This window comes from Squalius cephalus (assembly GCF_949319135.1).
Source record: "Squalius cephalus genome assembly, chromosome: 21".
NCBI lineage: Eukaryota > Metazoa > Chordata > Actinopteri > Cypriniformes > Leuciscidae > Squalius > Squalius cephalus.
The window spans coordinates 7,769,776-7,788,412 of NC_137142.1; the positions used below are offsets into that span (position 1 = coordinate 7,769,776).

The following is an 18,637-nucleotide window of genomic DNA, read 5'->3' on the forward strand; positions in this document are numbered from 1 at the left end:
CATGGAGGAAACATAGGGCCAGATATGATAATTATAGCCATATTACCAAGAGAACAGCAACAAAATTATTATTTTTTATTTCTTTGAGGGGGAAAATCTATTTAGTTTGTTATGTACAATTGTATGGCTAGTTGCATTTTATCTAAACTAACTATTTCGTTTTTTAACGCTTTTTTTTAAAGGGTTTTATTGAGAACCACTGTTAATGCATATACTTTTTCCAGAAGCAAAGGTTAACCAGGAATAAAGCATAGAAACAAAATGCAAATTATGCATTCAAAATATCCATATTGTGTTTACAATTGTGTGAAATGCCATCTGAAATGTCACCCTCAAGAAAATCAAAGACACTGTCGCAGCAAGTAAACGCAGGACTATTTTTGACAGCACTATTGCAGAATATTCTAGCACACGCCACGAGCCCGTACCTGCAGGCTGACTGCTGTTCTTCCGTTTCAGCCATCTGTCCACCGTCTCCGCACTCACGCTTTCCAGCACAAACTCATCCAGCATCTGCGGGTGGAGGGAGAGATACGCCTTCACTTTCTCATCCGTCAGACCTGCAACAAAATCATCACCATTATTTTCTTACCCTAACATTTATTCACAAATAGACGTGGTTGTCCATTGTTCCTAGTTCTAAAGAAAACACATCAATACTGGCAAAATAGTTTACTGTACTTAACCCTGTAAAGCCTGACAAATAAAATACATTTATTTTTTGACACTGAACAGAAAAAAATATTACAAAAGTTTTGGATGTGTTTTTATATTATTGGATATGTGTTTGTTGTTGTTGTATCATATTTGATTGGGCTTTTATGGCTAATGCAGTATAATACAGGACAATATGGAGCTCATATTCAAGGAAGACAAAAACACCTCAATTTTATTCAAAAAACAAAACAAAACATTTTCCCTTCATCTAAATGGCATGAGACTTGATGTCGAGTTTGAGACATGCTAGCTTTACGGACAGAAACATTAATTGGAATGATATCTGGTTGTATGTTAGCATAACTTAAAATAGGATGAATGGGGAAATGAAAAAAAAAAAAAAAAATTCTATATATTTGTCAAATAAAAAAACTAAATCAGCCACAACACAGAACACAAATACATGGAAGTGGCAACCCAACAGAACATCCACAATGTGGAACGCTCATGCTAACACGCATGCACGCACACACTATAAAAACAATGCAGAAAACATAATAAATGAAGGGGCGTCACCACAACACATCCATGATGGAGTAAACACACACAACACCCCTACCTATTAAAATAAATAAATAATATAATTTATTTATATACATTTTAAAAATACCTTAAATCCCCCCAATACTGCACAAATGTAGAGTAAAACATTAATAACATGAGTGATATTACACTTGTTTTAAAAAAAAAAAAAAAAAAAAACATTACTATGTTACAAAATCCTAAGATCCTAAGAAGCCTATAAGATCTCTGGAGAGACCCCAACATCCTGAGTGTACATTAAAAACAAATAGCTTATAAGGGTTGAGGAGAAATTCTGATAGCTTGTAATGTAAAATAATGTTGTTGTTTTTTGTTTGTTTTGGCCTGCCAGCTAAATATATCTCACAATTCATATGGAAAACTTTTGTTCTGCTTTTTTTGCAGTTTTATGAAAAACTGCAGCTCGGGCATTCACCCCAATATCTCCTTCAGAGCTTAAAGTGCCCCTATTATGCTTTTTCGAATATTACCTTTAATGCAGTCAGTGCGTAATAAAGCTGTTTGTGAATGTAAAAGGTCTGAAAAGTTTTAAAGATCAAAGTGCGCGACAAAAGTTATTGTCTCCTAAAAGAAGACTAATAAAACTGCAGAAACGAGTCGACAGCAATTCCAGTCTGAATTGTAACACACACACACACACACACACATACAGACAGTTGCTCGCACATCACATGCAGATCGCGCACACACACAGAAACATTCAGTAGCGCAGAAATGTATCGTCAACGCAGTTCTGTGATTTATCAATAAAATAGCTTAGAAACTGAAAAGTTCTATGATATATTTCTTAGTAACTAAAACCCACAGCTTCACTATTAGTAGAGACGCTGCCAGGTAGAATTAATTCACACGCTATCACTCTATATAATGCATTCATATTTATTTAATCTTTACTGTGCTACTTCATCTGTATCTGATTTAGAATGAGCAGAAATCTAAAACAAAAATATAATGACCCAAAGACAAAAGAACTGATAAAAAGCTGTAATGCAGGAGCAATAGCCTTGTGGGCAGCGCTGTGTCATATTCCATATCTGTGCACAAGACAACCCGTGTTCGAGTCTCAGCTCGAGGTTCAAGCTTATTTGTTAATTAATGGCATCATCAGTGACTAGTCAACGTCGACTCGACTTTAAAATCTGAAGTCATTCAACAACTAGTTTATAGTACATGGGGCTTCCCAGAAAACAAGGAGGCCCTTTTGGAGGCACAGGAAGAAGAATGACAAGTTGACTGTGTTTAATAGGCAATTAAGTGTTTGAGAGCTTACTAAGTGCTGTTGTTTATTGTCTTCGTTGTCAGGGCAAACATCAATTTACTGGGCCATTGCTGAAGCCAAGCACATTTTGGTTAGCTAAAAACAAGCCAGCCTGTGTGGGTAGGTCTAGTAGAACCCCATTTTATTTTTTAATGATTGTTTTTATATTTGCTCACGCTCAACTTGTCCTATGGTTAACTGTTGCAGGAAATAAATAAGCAATATTTAAGTGTGTCAACTTCCTGCTAAGTATTATATGCAATTGTTCGTAGGCTAAAGACAAAAAAAGGTAAAAAGATACTGATCACTGATAAAGCGTTGTCGGGATGATTCCGGTTCGCGTGGCTACGTGGAAGCGATACAAATTCTGTATTATAAATTTTAAGGCCAGACAAGTAGTTTGTTGAGGGTTGGTTTGTAGGCAAGGACACATATATTCAAACGCGCATACCTATAGACTGAACTCGTAATACGCATGTGCACGCCATCAGCATTCTCACAGGTTCGCGTTGAAATTTGCGCAGAAAGAACTTAAAAGAGTTTTCTGTTAGAACGGTGTCGTGTTAGCGGCCCCTAAGTTAATAACTAATGATCGTTGCGACGGAAGTGGATCAATCAAAACTAACTTTAGCTGGACAATAACTTTATTCTAGAGCTGCTATAAAGCCAAAACAATCTCTGTTACTTTAGTTTCCTATCATCACTGTAAAGCCGCATTGGAACAACAATTGTTAAAAGCGCTATATAAATGAAGATGACTTGACTTGACTTGATCTTTAAGTTTATGAACAAAGTTTGGCTGAAACATCCTGAAAAAAATACATTTCGTAAATACATTAGTCTTAAAGGGATAGTTCACCCAAAAATTTTAATTAGCCCATGATTTACGGTATGACGGTATGGTATACGACTTTCAGACGAATACAATCAGTTATATTAAAAAATGTCCTGGCTCTTCCAAGCTTTGTAATGGTAGTGATCCTGATTTTGAAGTCCAAAAAAGTTCATCCATCCATTATAAAAGTGCTCCACACGGCTCCGGGGGGTTAATAAAGGACCTCTGAAGCGATACATTTGTGTGAGAAAAATATCCATATTTAAAACTTTATAAACTAAAATAACTAGCTTCCAACAGACGGATGTACGCATCGATTTAGTGTAAACTATGTCATACATAATATCAGGGGTTACTCTTTTGGCGTAAGACGACTTGCATCTGCCGGAAGCTAGTTATTTTCATTTATAAAGTTTTAAATATGGATATAGAAAACACAATCGCTTTGCCTCAGAAGGCCTTTATTAACCTCCTAGAGTCGTATGGAATAATTTTATGATGGATGCAATTTTTTGGACTTCAAAATCAGGACCGCCATTCACTACCATTATAAAGCTTGGAAGAGCTTTAAATTTTTTTTGTTTGTGTTCGTCTGAAAGAAGATAGTCATATGCACCTAGGATGGCTTGAGGGTGAGTAAATCATGGGATTTTTTTTTTCAGTTTTGGTTGAACTATCCCTTTGAATTTCTTTCAAGCCTTCAGAGACCCACTTCTACAGTCTACTCCATAGGTCACCAATTAGTGGATGATCGTCCAGATCAAAGAAAGTTTCTATATAGATCATGAATCATTTTCTCAATATGTTTTTAAAAAATCCCTTTCTTTTTCTCCAACCGTAGCAGTTACCCATATTAATGCAATGGCGGCATATTATAGAAAATGTATTTAATTTTTTTTTTACTTTTAAAGTTACAGCTGCCAGTTTAAACATTTATCAAAAAACTAAAATACAAATAAAAAAAATAGACCAGAAATTAAATGCAAAGTTCTTACAGCACTAAAACTGTCTAAGATACAATTGTTCGGAGCTTTGCGTCAATTCAAATTTAGAGACTGGACCTCCAGGAACTTTAATTAAATATCACTGGTCTACGTATTGATTTATTTATTTTTTTTTCTTTAAATGCCAGGATGGACTCAACTGAAACCAAAGACTTTGAGCATATGTGAGTCTTGACTTAATGTACAAACTCGGGGGAAACACAGCTGGGAGGCATGTGTTCCACACTACACACACACACGTTAGCAGGAAGATATTGAGACCCAAACTAGCCCACAAGAGCTCCCACAAGCAGAAAAAGGGTATAGACTGTTTTGGTGCACAACAATAAAAGACAAAACAGATGAAAATGGCAGAGCCTCCACTCTTTGAACACTAAAAACAAACCAGATGTTTGAAAGATATTCATATCCATACACAAACAGTTGTATGGCTAGCAGAAGTTGCACTACAAATAACCATTATATACGTCAGACTACAACCCTACCATTTTCTCACCCAATTCTACCATGGCATTTCCTGATCTCCAAGCAGAAGTAGCTGGATGCAAAATTTTGAATAATGTCAATGCACAAGTCTGACCTGTGATACAGCCTGGAATAAATCTGGCCCCGAGTCAGGTTATTCCAAGGTTTTTTTCTTTACAACTGTTACTTGATGGAGTTTTGGTCCATATGGGGTGGATGGACTGGGTTGTAAAAATTGTTTTGTGCTTGTTATATTTAAACTAACACTGTTGTGTTGTGGGTTTGTGGCTTTATCTTTTTATTCTGTGCTTGCTACATAATAAAGACAACATATTTTGCCATCGGTCATACCAAATTGAATGTTCATTATCAGAGTCATTCCTTCATACATTTTTATGTCTGCATCATATATGTCTCAATGTATTATATAAAATATTAAACTGACAATTTTTACAATGATCACTATTTTGGTATGAGCTATTGTCCCCTATATTGTTTTAATTGATTTTTTCCTGTGTCCTAAATTTCACTTTCCATTCTCTTTTTGTAATGTCTGATTAATAAGTACTGAACATTTTTGGTTGGAAAATAGCACAAATATCAGTACGTATTACCAATGTATTTGATTAATTATGTGATGTATCGCTATAAAACATCAAAATTGTTTTATACTGTACATCAAAATTTCAAAAGATGTTAAAAAAAATAAAAAAATAACTTCAACTGACCTTATGTAAGCTAATTCTCCGTCTTTGCTTGCTGAGCAATGGCTAATTTACCTTTTCATTTCCATCCTGTTTGTTTTCTTAATATTTTGTAAATAATCAAATTATAATAAGTAGGCTACATATAAGTTGAAAAAGTGACTGACCCTGACCAGAACATTTAGCTGAAGTCCCTTTTATAGAAACACGTTCATAAAGTATAAGCATATTCATTTTTAAACATTACAGAGATCAAAAGGTATACTGCCGAACAGGAATGGCTCATCCTATGAATTATTCCACTGGACTGAAATCTCTCGGTCCTTTCATTAAACTATCACTCACATATTTCATATGGTCTATTTTTGCAGGGGCACATTACAACATTATGTTTTAACCTTTTTTTCTAATCCCTATTATAATTATTTTACTGTTAGAATGTTTGAAAATACAGAAACACAGTAGACACGTTATTTTATCTAATTATGGAAAGCATTTTGAATTATCCATCAATGTTTGTTTTTTTATTCAGTAAATGATGTGAAATTGTCAGCTAAAGCAACCAGCTGGGTTTAGCTCAGGGAAAAAAGCATGTTGATGTATGGAGGTACAGGTCTGTATACGCACAGAGAGAGACAGTGAAAGAGAAAAAACCAGGAGGGGGCCGAGGGCTGCTGCCGACTGACGCTGTCCAGACACGAGACACAGCTCTTCAGGAGCGCAACGCCTCACGAGACTCCCAGAGCCAGTGCTGACGCACATGGGGAGAGAACACTGCTTCATAAATCAGACACTGGAGGGGACGCAGACACACAGGCTGAGTGTGAGAAGAGAGAAATAACACTAGACGACCTTCTGTGAGGTTTCCTGCTGCATCAACTCAATGAAATGAGATACTTAGACAACAGCACCAGATAATTGCAATTTGTGTCTCTCTTCATATTAACCTGATAACTGTCACCCCCCTTTTTTTGAGCATAAGAAATTAAATAGTAAATAATTCATGAATGTTTTTGAATACAGAACCTAAAGTTGCTCTCTTTAAAAAAGAGGACACAATGCAGATTATTTCAGAAAAGAAAGTCTCTTAAAAAAATGAATGTCTTTAATAGTTATAGAAGTTTGTCTACCGTAAAGCAAATGCACTGAACTAAACGTTTTTAATGTTATACAAAATACATATTTTATGGAAAAAAATTGGTTTTCACAAAAATTGAGCCTGCTAAAAGGATTTAAAGTACCCTTTCTATGGTAATGCAACATCCAATTCAAAACAGTTTCACAGGTTGGAGTGTTTAATCTTTTGAATGATACCTGATTTATAATGATTACTAAAATAAGTGATAGAAAAAAAAAGCCAGTAAAAAAGGCATGCCAAATGTCCCGCTACTGGAACACTGGCAGTTAACAGGCTAAAACCTTACATTTATATCAGATCAGAAATGTTATATTTTATGATACACTGAGTATTGGACAGTTAACACTTGGGAATTTGATACAAGGTGTGACAGAAGGCCGCTTCAGAGTTAGCTACCTGTCCAGAGTTGGCCATACACAATTCCAGAGGTTCCTGCCTGTTCTGTTATGACCAAGGAGATTGTCCCTGAGACCCTTAACTGACGTGTTGGGTTTGAGTCCACCTTAGTCGAGTCCAAGTCGAGTACGAGTCCTTAACCGATCGAGTCCAAGTCAAGTCCGAGTCCAAAAGGGGAAGGGGTCTGAGTCGAGTCCGATATAAGTCAATATCTTTTTTTTATCTTAACAACTTCTAAAAAAACAACATCAATTTTAAATGTAACAAAAGCAAACCCTTAATTGCATCTTGCCGCTTTGATTTCACATAATTTCATAATTATTATTCTGTTTAACAAACTTAATTTAATGGAAGTTATGGCCAACTTGATTTCTGTGTAGTGACATTTCTGAGTGAAACAGCTTTTTGAATGTAAAAAGCTATATGCCGGGACTTTATTTATCCATCAATATAAATGTATTAATTCAAGGCAAGGGGTGGTAATCGGGATAGCTTGGTGAATAGAAGGGGGACAGACTACTGGGACTTGAAGAGCCGAAAATACAGTGGTAAGGGGACAGGGGAAGGGACAGACCTACAGTATTTACAATGGCGTGCACTGTGTACAAAGGTCCTTCATGTAATTTCCATAACTCAGGGTTTACGTTAATTTTACGTGACAAATGCAAGTTCGCGAAAAGTTGTACTGGATTCCGGACTCGAGTCAGAGCCCAAGTTCGAGTACTCCAACTTTACTTAGCTGTTCCTTATCAGCTGCTTCAGAGTTAGCTACCAGTCCTGTATTGGCTAAAAAGACCATGCCTAGTCCCCTTGTCTCAGCCACGGAGGCCACGGAGGCTGGGTTCTCATGTCTCAGCTACTTCTAGCCCCCCGGTCCCAGTCTTGATGGCCGCCCTTGAACTATCTGTTTTTTTTTTTTTTTACTGTGTCTCATCAGGTCTGCCGATGCCAGCCTGCTAGACGTCAGCAAGTCAGCCGGTCCTCCAGATGTTCCCAAGTCAGCTGTACAAGGGCAGTGTTTACTTACCTGTGAAACTCCCCTATTGCTATTTGCCGGTTTCTCCAGTGCTTCTGATCTAATACAACTCCCACACCTTGCAGCCAGAAAAATGGAGCGCAACTGGAAGAAAATTTCAACTGAAAGGTATTTCGCATTTCATGGAAAGAGAGCTCGATTGCTTACAGAGAGGCCTTAAAAGCTGCTAGATCTGCTTATTTTTCAAACCTATTAGAAGAAAATAAACATAATCCTAGGTATTTATTTGAAACGGTGGTTAAACTAACGAAAAAGAAAGCTTCAAGCCCAGAAGTTTCCAAGCAACACAGCAGTAATGACTTTATGAACTTCTTCACTTATAAGATTGATAATATCAGGGAGAAAATTATAACTATGCAACCGTCTACTACAGTATCGCATCAGGCAGTGCATTGTAGTGTCCCTGAGGGAAAATTTGATTAGTTCGTTGTTATAGAAGAGGAAGAATTTACTAAACTCGTTAAATCATCTAAATCTACATGTATGTTAGACCCTATACCGACTAAGCTACTGATAGAAATACTTCCAGAGGTCATAGATCCTCTTCTTAATATCATTAATTCATCTTTGTCTCTAGGATACGTACCAAAAACCTTTAAGCTGGCTATGATTAAACCGCTTGTTAAAAAAACGCAACTTGATCCTACAGAATTAGTCAATTACAGGCCGATCTCGAATCTACCTTTTCTGTCAAAGATATTAGAAAAAGCAGTGTCTTCACAACTGTGTTCCTTTCTTGAAAGAAATTATATCTGCGAGGATTTTCAGTCAGGATTTAGACCGTACCATAGTACTGAGACAGCTCTCATTAGAGTCACAAATGATTTGCTCTTATCATCCGATCGTGGTTGTATCTCGCTATTAGTGTTACTCGATCTTAGTCCTGCATTTGACACCATTGACCACAACGTTCTTTTAAATAGACTCGAAAATTATGTTGGCATTAGTGGAATTGCACTAGCATGGTTTAAATCATACTTATCTGACCGTTATCAGTTTGTAGCAGTAAATGAAGAGATGTCTCATCGATCACAAGTTCAGTATGGTGTACCACAAGGTTCAGTACTAGGACCGCTGCTGTTCACTCTGTACATGCTACCATTAGGAGATATCATTAGGAAACATGACATTAGCTTTCACTGTTAATGCCGACGATACTCAGCTGTATATTTCTTCAAAACCTAACGAAACTTACCAATTCACAAAATTAACGGAATGCATAGCTGATATAAAAAATTGGATGACTCGTAATTTCCTACTACTTAATTCTGAAAAAACAGATATTCTAATTATTGGACCAAAAACTTCCTCACGTAATAAGCTAGAATACTGTCTAACACTTGATGGCTGCTCTGTAGAGTCTTCGTCGTCGGTTAGGAACCTGGGTGTGCTCTTTGATACCAATCTTTCATTTGAAAGTCACGTGTCTAGTATCTGTAAAACCGCATTTTTCCATCTTAAAAATATATCTAAATTACGCCATATGCTCTCATTGACAAATGCGGAACAATTAGTTCATGCGTTCATGACCTCAAGGCTAGATTATTGTAATGCTCTTATGGGTGGTTGCCCTGCACGCTTAATAAACAAACTACAGCTAGTTCAAAACGCAGCAGCTCGAGTTCTTACCAGAACCAGGAAGTATGACCATATTAGCCCAGTTCTATCAAAACTGCATTGGCTCCCTATTAAACATCGCATCAATTTTAAAATATTGCTGATCACTTACAAAGCACTAAATGGTTTAGCTCCGCAGTACTTGAGCAAGCTCTTAACGCATTATAGTCCTTCAAGCCTATTGCGATCTCAAAATTCCGGCCAGTTGATAATACCTAGAATATCAAAATCGACTGCTGGCGGTAGATCCTTTTCCTATTTAGCACCAAAACTTTGGAACAGTCTTCCTAACATTGTCTGGAAAGCAGACACACTCCGTCAGTTCAAAGCTAGACTAAAGACACATCTCTTTGACCTAGCATTCACATAATACATTATAGACTTCTATAATTCAATGTTGCTGCATAGATTAGGTCAGCTGGAACCGGGAACACTTCCTATAAATCCTGATGTACTCGTTACATCATAAGAAGAATGGCATCTACGCTAATTTTAGTGTCTTTTGTTTATCCCGAGGTTTTCCCGCAGCCTGCTGGATCCAGGCCGTATCCAGATCTGATGAAGGACCTTCGTCTGGACCCGATCCAATGCAGTGCTGAAGTGCCAACTAGTCTCTCCCTATGGAGGATCCCTTTACCACTCTACAGATAAAGCGTTGTCGGGAAACTCAATTCGCGTATCTACCCCGAATTGATAAAATAAAATAAAATTCTGTATCAAAAATGATAAGGAAACGCCAGTACTTTGTTCAGGCTTGGTTTGTAGGGAATTCCAAACCTGCGCACATATATTCAAACGCATATAACTATAGAACCAATTCTTAATCCTCATGTGAACACCATCAGCGTTTATCACAGGTTCGCGTTTAAAGTCTGTGTAGAGAGAATGGTGTCGTCTTAGCGGCCCCAAATTTAATAACAAATGATCGTTGCGACGGAAGCGAATCAATCAAAACTAACTTTAGCTGGAAAATAACTTTATTAAAGAACCGCTATAAAGCCAAAACAATCTCTGTTACCTTAAATTATACGTTTATCTCTGTAAAGCTGCTTTGAAACAATCTACATTGTTAAAAGCACTATATAAATGAAGATGACTTGACTTGACTTGCTTCAACTATGTTCCTGTCAGTGAAGTATCGTTACAAGGTAACACCTTGACTATATATCGGTCGACCACTAATTGTCTGGTTGGTTGGGATGCTCAAACCAATATTTTAAAAGTATCACATTGTCAGGGTTTTTAAATTATTAAGTAAATTATTCTATTAATGGTGTACTTATAGTTGTCTTTGCATATTAAACTGAGATAATTACAAATGTAAATATTTTAACACTGAAACCCTAGCTTGTGCACGACAAATGGTGCACAGTCACAGCACCTAAGATATATTTATGTACAAATTATTGTACATCTTAACCTAAAATCTTGATGTTGAAACCCCCAAATGAGTCACCTCTAATACTTCCTCTCATTATCCTAGTGCTTTTTAAATGCTGCATAACAGAAAAAGTAGGGCACATATCCACAGCCCTTTGGCACCCCATTACAAAGTCCACCTTGCAGTGTTCCTGTACCATTTTATTAATTGTTTGTTGTGTTACAGCAGAATGAGCTGTAAAAAATATTAGTGGTCTAATCACATGCAACATCATCAAAGCTTCTGCATGCATCACATGACGCCAGAGATCACAACAGAAAACCAAAGCAACAGCCCAAAACCACAAAGCACTCAAGACTCACCACCCTCTCTATCCCTGCATAACACTTTAAACAGCCAATAGCGATAACTGGACCGCTGTGCCCCATGGGTTTTTTCTCCACAAAGACAAAAACAACCTTTTTTCACTTCCCCAAACTGAACTGAACTTTAATGAATGTTATCGTTGCAAGCTGGAATGGAAATCAGCTTTAGTTTCTTTGTTCCACTTGTGGAGGTGAAGCCACATTCAAAGAAATATTAAGTGATATTCAGTGTATATTTATTTATATTAGTGGATATTTATAATTTAATGGTTATTAGTGGTGTTTGCTAAGTCTAGCTTCACTATTGCTCACAATCAGAGTTTGGGATTTGACTAAACTTTAAGTAATAAACTCAGCATGTAATTCATCCCACAGCAGTGAAAGAAAACTCAAAACATGCAGCTTGCTTAGAAGAAAAATCTACAGACCTACATTGAAGGGGGACATATGAGGGATTTAGGGGTGGGCTCTTTAGACTTGGGCCTATAGAATCTACATTTAGTATACCATAGCAACCATGCATTTTTGCACTATGTAGAAATTAATTGCAAATTGCAAAAAACATTTTAATTTAAATTCAATTTCTGAATTTGAGGGTGGCAAACAGGATGTAGAATTATAATTCGAATTTAAACTTAGAATTAACTAAGTTTTTATACTGCAGATATAGTTTTTATAAAATATTTACTTATACACATATATTCGCATATACTTAAGTTCTGTAAAAAGTATGTGAAAATAATGTGACAAAACTTAAATCTGTTTTGATGGTTATTAAATGTTATGACAGTACTGAACTTACCTCAGAGAAATAAGTCTTATCATGTGAGGAAAACAACAACATATCTGGAAACAAGCATAATATTATATAACATGCATAATAATAATAATAATAATAATAATAATAATAATATATAATAGGAATAATTCATGAAATGTAATGATGTTTTGTCACAAAACTTAAACTTCCCTATTGTGCAGCATGATATATAGTAATATTATGTTTTGTGAAAAGATCTATACAAATAAACTTAAATTGAATTGAATATAATGATAAGGCATGATAAGGCAATGAAAGGCATGATAATAATATAAAAAAGTATTCATGAAAATGTATGTAAATGTCAGTAATGTGTGCCAAATTCCAAATCAAATTCCAATTTAACATCATGTGAGGCTAATTTAATTCAAATTCTAGTTTTCTAGTGTAAACTCAAAGGGAGGCAATTCTTATTTTTTTTTATTTTTTTTTTGCCTGAACACTGTGGCTGTGAGTTTTACACAGGCAACACCACTTACATTTTCTTTCATTTGCAGAAAACGTAAAGATCTAGCTTTATATTCTGCCACATGAAGCCACAGCACACAGCAGCACTTTAGAAATGTTCCCATTATTTATTCACTTGCTAAGCAGATGCATTATCCAGGGAGGCTGGCACTTTTCACACTTTGTCTTGTGTGGCATCTTCCAGACATGGGGAAGTGATCATGGCATAACTTGGACTAAGAAAAGGTTCAAACAAAACAGCTGCATTTGTTACGTCCCCTGCCAGTGGTACTTGGAAAGCACTGGCTGCACATCCAAAACATTCCTCCTGGGTTGCAAAATCACTCGCTTCACACAGCACAAGAGAAGCTCTAGGTCTGTACTTTTTTTCACAGTGGGCAAAGACACAACACAAAAACAAGGAGAACTATGATCAAATGATTAGAGTGGTGATATGTAGACGTAGGCGCTGATAATGTCTCTTAGAACAACCCACGCTGTCCTTGAACACAAAGAATATTGTTCCTAATGAACGTCTGTAACTCAAGTTAGCAACTATAAACTGTAGCTTATGATATGATATCAGTCATCAGACATCACAACAATATGATCATACAGAACCTAACCTAACCCTTACCCTAATCCCTTCAGTTTGTTCTTTTAAAAAATAGAAGTGATTTGTAACATCAACAAAGATTATATTTTGATAGCAATATTTTGAAATTACCAGATAATTTGTGACCTACACAGGTCTTTTTTTGTGACCTTGTGACTTTTCCCATTTGCACTTTTTGGAGCAGTAAATGAATAGTGTTGTAGTTTTAGGTATGTTTAAGTTTTAGACTTTGCTTCAGTGTAAATGAAATCCTGCAGCTGTATATAAAAGTATGGATCGTGATGCCAAGAACATGATAAAATGTATATCTTGAATGCAATACTCGCTTTGTATAAAAGTGCCTGCCAAATGCGCAGAGATTAATAAAAGATTAATAAAAATACAACATGAAATACAATCCATGTACTTTTTTCTCTGAGGTGAATATATCCGTTGTGTTCGGGTATACAGATATCGCGTTTACATCTGTCAACTTTCATTCTGACTGTCAGCAGACAATTTGAGTTCTGTTCCAGAGATATTCAATTGAGTGGAGAAAGTACAGGGACACTTTTTTGGGGATTTCTAGGCATTGTGTTTTTATTAATCTTGATTTCTCACAATTTGTGTGCTTTTCTCAGAGTAAACTTAGGCGCTAATAGAGTCTCATGAACACACAGTCGTACACAGAAGACCAACAGCCAAGCTCAGGATTTCCGTTAAATAATACAATTCAGTTTTCACTAAACTCTATAGTATACCATCAGAACACGTGAAATATGCGACATGATGTATGAGCATTCTGTGATACTTTTGAATCTTTTTTTAAAGCTTGTCGCTGGTTGTTATTCACTGCCATTATATGTACGAGCACTAGGGCTGTAACGATATGCGATACGAAACCGAAATCGCGACACTCAGATCCACAAACCTGTGTCACAGTGTGAGAAGGCAGAATCGCGATACACCCCTTCCAACTCCCAGAGTTATCCTTCCCATCCAGATCCAATGCTACCACATCTTTAAATTACTATTAGTATTATTTGAAGTTAACATTATAAAATACGTAGACCTACACCACAAAACTAGTTGAGGATAAATTCTTTAAAATTTGGCAATTCCAGCGGACAAACGTTTGCAGTAAAACCTTGAAATATAAATTATCAGAAAATGCATTTAATACCAATATATTGAAACGTCTGTTTATATATCCATACTCCCTTAATAAAGGAGTCCAGACATTAGAAAAATATGAGTCTACTACACATGCGTTTTATATTTAATATGAGGGAAATACACATGGACGTGACAAAAAATCTTTAACTTTTAGGTGGCAAAATATTTTTTAGTAATTCTGTGAATTACACTAAGCAAACCAAAAGTAATACTACCCACCGGATGAAGAAGGGTTGGCTCTACACCGAACATAAAATATTCATTTTATTTTATTTTTCGTGTTCACATTTATGAGGAAAAAAATAATGTTACGGACGTGACAGTTCTCCGTTACGGACATAACCGCTCTGAAAGCAGCACTAAAAGACTGCTTTAAAACTTTCACAGAGACCTCAAACAGAAAGCACAAAACCTTTCTTTAAAGTGAATTTCGTTTTGTATTAATTGTATCTTAATTTTATTCAATGTTTCATCAACCAATTGCCTGGATTTAATAAATAAATAAATAAATAAATAAATATAGCAGACAATAGATAATCATGACACGGCGCGTGAACTGGAGCTCGTCTCATAAATGAACCGAAACTCAGCGTATAAGGCAGCCTACTTGCCTTACAGACCTGAGAAATATATCTATATAAAGCTTGAAATGTCTACTTTTGAACAATTCAAAACGAAAGAAAACAGACTGCTCTCTGCTTATGTAATCCGCATCGTCAACTTCATCTTTGCAGCCGACACTGACACAGAAAACACTTGTTTATTAATAAACAATTAAAATGTCTCCTTGATATATTTTACATATTCATAATCATTACTTTTGCCGGTTATTTGTGACAGCTCTTAGGTGCTTTATTGGCAGCGCCACCCTTGCATGTTACATGAACGCGTAAAAAAAAAAAAAAAGTCTCCTTTTGTGGTCCGAAAAATAAACAAAAGGCATACTGCATTAAAACAACAACAGGGTGAGTAAATTACTTAAAGCTGAAGTCTGTTACATTTGACGCTCTAGCGGTTAATAAACAGAACTGCATGCCTCTTGTGGAAGAACATTGTAGCCAGAGCTACTTCTCTCTGTTTATGTCTATGACGAGTCACGCATATTGGCTTACTCCGCAATGGTATATGACCCGAACCAGTCTAAAATAGTCAGAATATGAACACTTATTATAGGTGTACCGTACTGACTCAGGATAAGACAAAAACACAGATTTATTATGTACTTGCTCATTATAAATTTTTTTGTAAATTTTGAACACAAAAAAGTAGACTGCAGCATTCATTTACATTTTAGGGTCAACTATGCCTGTAAGTGTCTTTAACTACTATGGACTAACATTTTAATTAATTATTTAATACAATGCACTTATTATGTACATGTTTTTACACTGTACTTATATGTAAATAAAATACCTGTTTTTGTTGATGTAGGTACATAGTAGTCAGCAGCACCTAATATAAAGTGGGACCATATTCATTCAGAAAAAAATTAATTAACAACTAGGACAAAATTTGTCTGAACACTGATTTTTTTGGTCTGAATTAATTGCATTTCAATACTTTACACACTGCATATGTATATGTACATGGACCTGCATAGGATGTTAAGAACCAACCCTTAATGGAATTTTTGGGATTATCAACAGTGTGCTGCTTTGCAAACAATGGAATAAAAAGTGATTTTTTTAAAGTTTAGATCAGGCTTGTGGGAAGTCGTTTGAAAGGGATCTGGTTTCATCTGCTGCCTTAGTGACATTTGTGTTTATTTCATCGGCCAGAGAATCCTCTGAGCAGCTCTTCATCTCTTTGCACATGCAATGAGAGTACATGTGACGTGAATGAACATCGAACCTCTGGGACCAGTGCTATCTCATGGGCTTAAAACAGATCCCTCTCGGCCCATGCGCTCCCAGCTAATGTGGCCCCCGCTGCAGGGATCAGAGATGGTATGCAGACAGTTGGCCCTTAATTATGATACAGAACCCTGCCTTTAATGCAGTGAGGTTTAATGTTCAAACTTTGTATACGTCTAAAAATCACACGGTCAAAAGTGTTCCCTCTTGGGATAATGCTATGCCTAAATGACGTCACCCTGACTCATTGTATTGCTGATGAATCAACCCATCCTCAACACTAAGTCATCTAATTAGACTGAGGCTGTGACCTAAGAGAGCTGGAACCAGTTACCATGTTTGGAGTGTACAGTAGAGTTTAGACACTGGATATTCACAACCGCGATCTCATCCCTTCAAATACATGCATCATTTTTTTATTTATTGGAAATCACCCTCCAACAAACGGAAACATACATATTTAGTTTCATATTACATGTCTGAAGCAGGAAGCATGTGAAATATATAGAAAATCTATATTTATAGTGATGGATGATGCTCTTTATTTATACAGGTCTAAATAATGTACGTATTACAGTAATCTGAGAACTGGAGGGTCTGGGGAATTATACACTATATGACCATAAGTATGAGGACGCCCAAACACCACACCCATATGTGCTTATTTCATAAAAAAAAACAAAAAAACATTGCCAGTAACAAGGTGCTGGTCCTCTCTAACAGCTTTCACTCTCCTGGGAAGGCATTCCAGTAACTTTTCCCAAGCGTTGTTGTCAGCTGAACCCCTTCGACGTAAAATATTTACTTAAAGTACCCCCGAGATTTTAAGATAAATATTTTCAAAAATGTAACAACATTTTGCATGTTCAGGATTCTCTGATGTTGGTTAATGTTCACATGACAGTAAACAGATAAAACATCTAATCTTTCTCAAATGTGTTTAAAAAAATTTTGACAATGTTTTTTTCATTACTAATGGACAAGTTACTTTTAAGGGTGTTCACACTTCTGTTCTATCTTTACAAGAATCAACTAACACTACAAGTTGAAATACAAATATTTATGTCTTAAAATGTTCACTTTCAAACGTTCAAGCTTTTATACGTCATATCCTTCCTTGAGCTTTTGTTTTGGTGGAAAATTGGTGAAATGCTCTAAATTTCTGTCCACAACATTGCAAAAAATAATAAAGTGAACCTAGCGCATGTTGCATTCTCAAATGCACATTAAACTCAAAGCGCTTCCAAAGATTGTGAGAAGCAGCATTTACTGTGAGCCAAGCTGAAAACACAGTATGCTGTGTTTGCACACGTGTAAATGAACATAAGTGCCAGTCTACACTTTGAAATACACAGCAAAACAGACTGTATACTCTTTAATTAAATCACAGCCTTTGATTTAACAATCACATGATTTGATGAGATATATCTCTATTTCAGTTTTATTTTGATTAATTTTGCAGCCCTAGGGCTGGACAATAAAACAATAATGATAATTATTGTGATATAATTTCCCTCAATACAATTATAACAAATGTTTGATAAATGTGTAACGTAATGTTTAAACAACCTGCCATGTAGCGGTCTTTTTAAGTGGCTCAGAGCGAGACGTACTGTTAGCAACTCGAGGCAGTTGATGTGCCAATGCAGTTGGGGGCCCGTCCACACTCCTGAGACTGCATGCCCATTGTGCGTGGCACCCCAGCCGGTGACAGAGGCATCTGTGAACACCACAGCATGCCTGGACACCTGTTCCAAGGGCACTCCTGCCCGCAGGAACGAGGGGTCTGATCACGGGCTGAAGGTCTGGCGGCACTCCGGTGTGATTGTCACCTGGTGAGTGCCGTGATGTCACGCCCATCTCGGGACTCGGCCGTGAAGCCAGTGCTGAAGCGGTCTCATATGGAGCAGCCCGAGCGGAGTTACCGCTGCTGCTGCTGCCATATGCCCCAGGAGCCTCTGACAGAATTTCAGTGGGACTGCCATCCTGCCTTTGAACGTGTTCAAGCAGTTCAGCACCGACTGAGTGCGTTCTTCAGTGAGGCGTGCTGTCTGTGCGACCGAATCCAACTCCATACAGAGAAAAGAGATCCTCTGCATGGGGGAGAGTTTGCTCTTTTCCCAGTTGACCTGAAGACCCAACTGGCTGAGGTGCCTGAGCACAAGGTTCCTGTGTTCGCATAACTGATCTCGAGAGTGTGCTAGTATGAGCCAGTCGTCGAGATAGTTGAGGATGCGAACGCCCTGTTCTCTCATAAGAACAAGGGCCCCCTCCGTGACTTTCGTGA

General features: G+C 36.8%; 1 protein-coding gene across 5 annotated transcripts in view; it reads right to left on the reverse strand.

Annotated features, from left to right (window-relative positions):
• Positions 1–18,637, reverse strand: part of pde10a (phosphodiesterase 10A) — a 151,466-nt gene that overhangs the window by 55,889 nt on the left and 76,940 nt on the right. For all 5 annotated transcript variants that reach the window (XM_079855136.1, XM_079855133.1, XM_079855132.1 and 2 more), the window contains exon 2: positions 429–560. In XM_079855136.1, coding sequence (XP_079711262.1) covers positions 429–513 — 85 coding nt within the window. In that variant the 5' untranslated portion in view covers positions 514–560. The remainder of the gene's footprint in view (positions 1–428; positions 561–18,637) is intronic.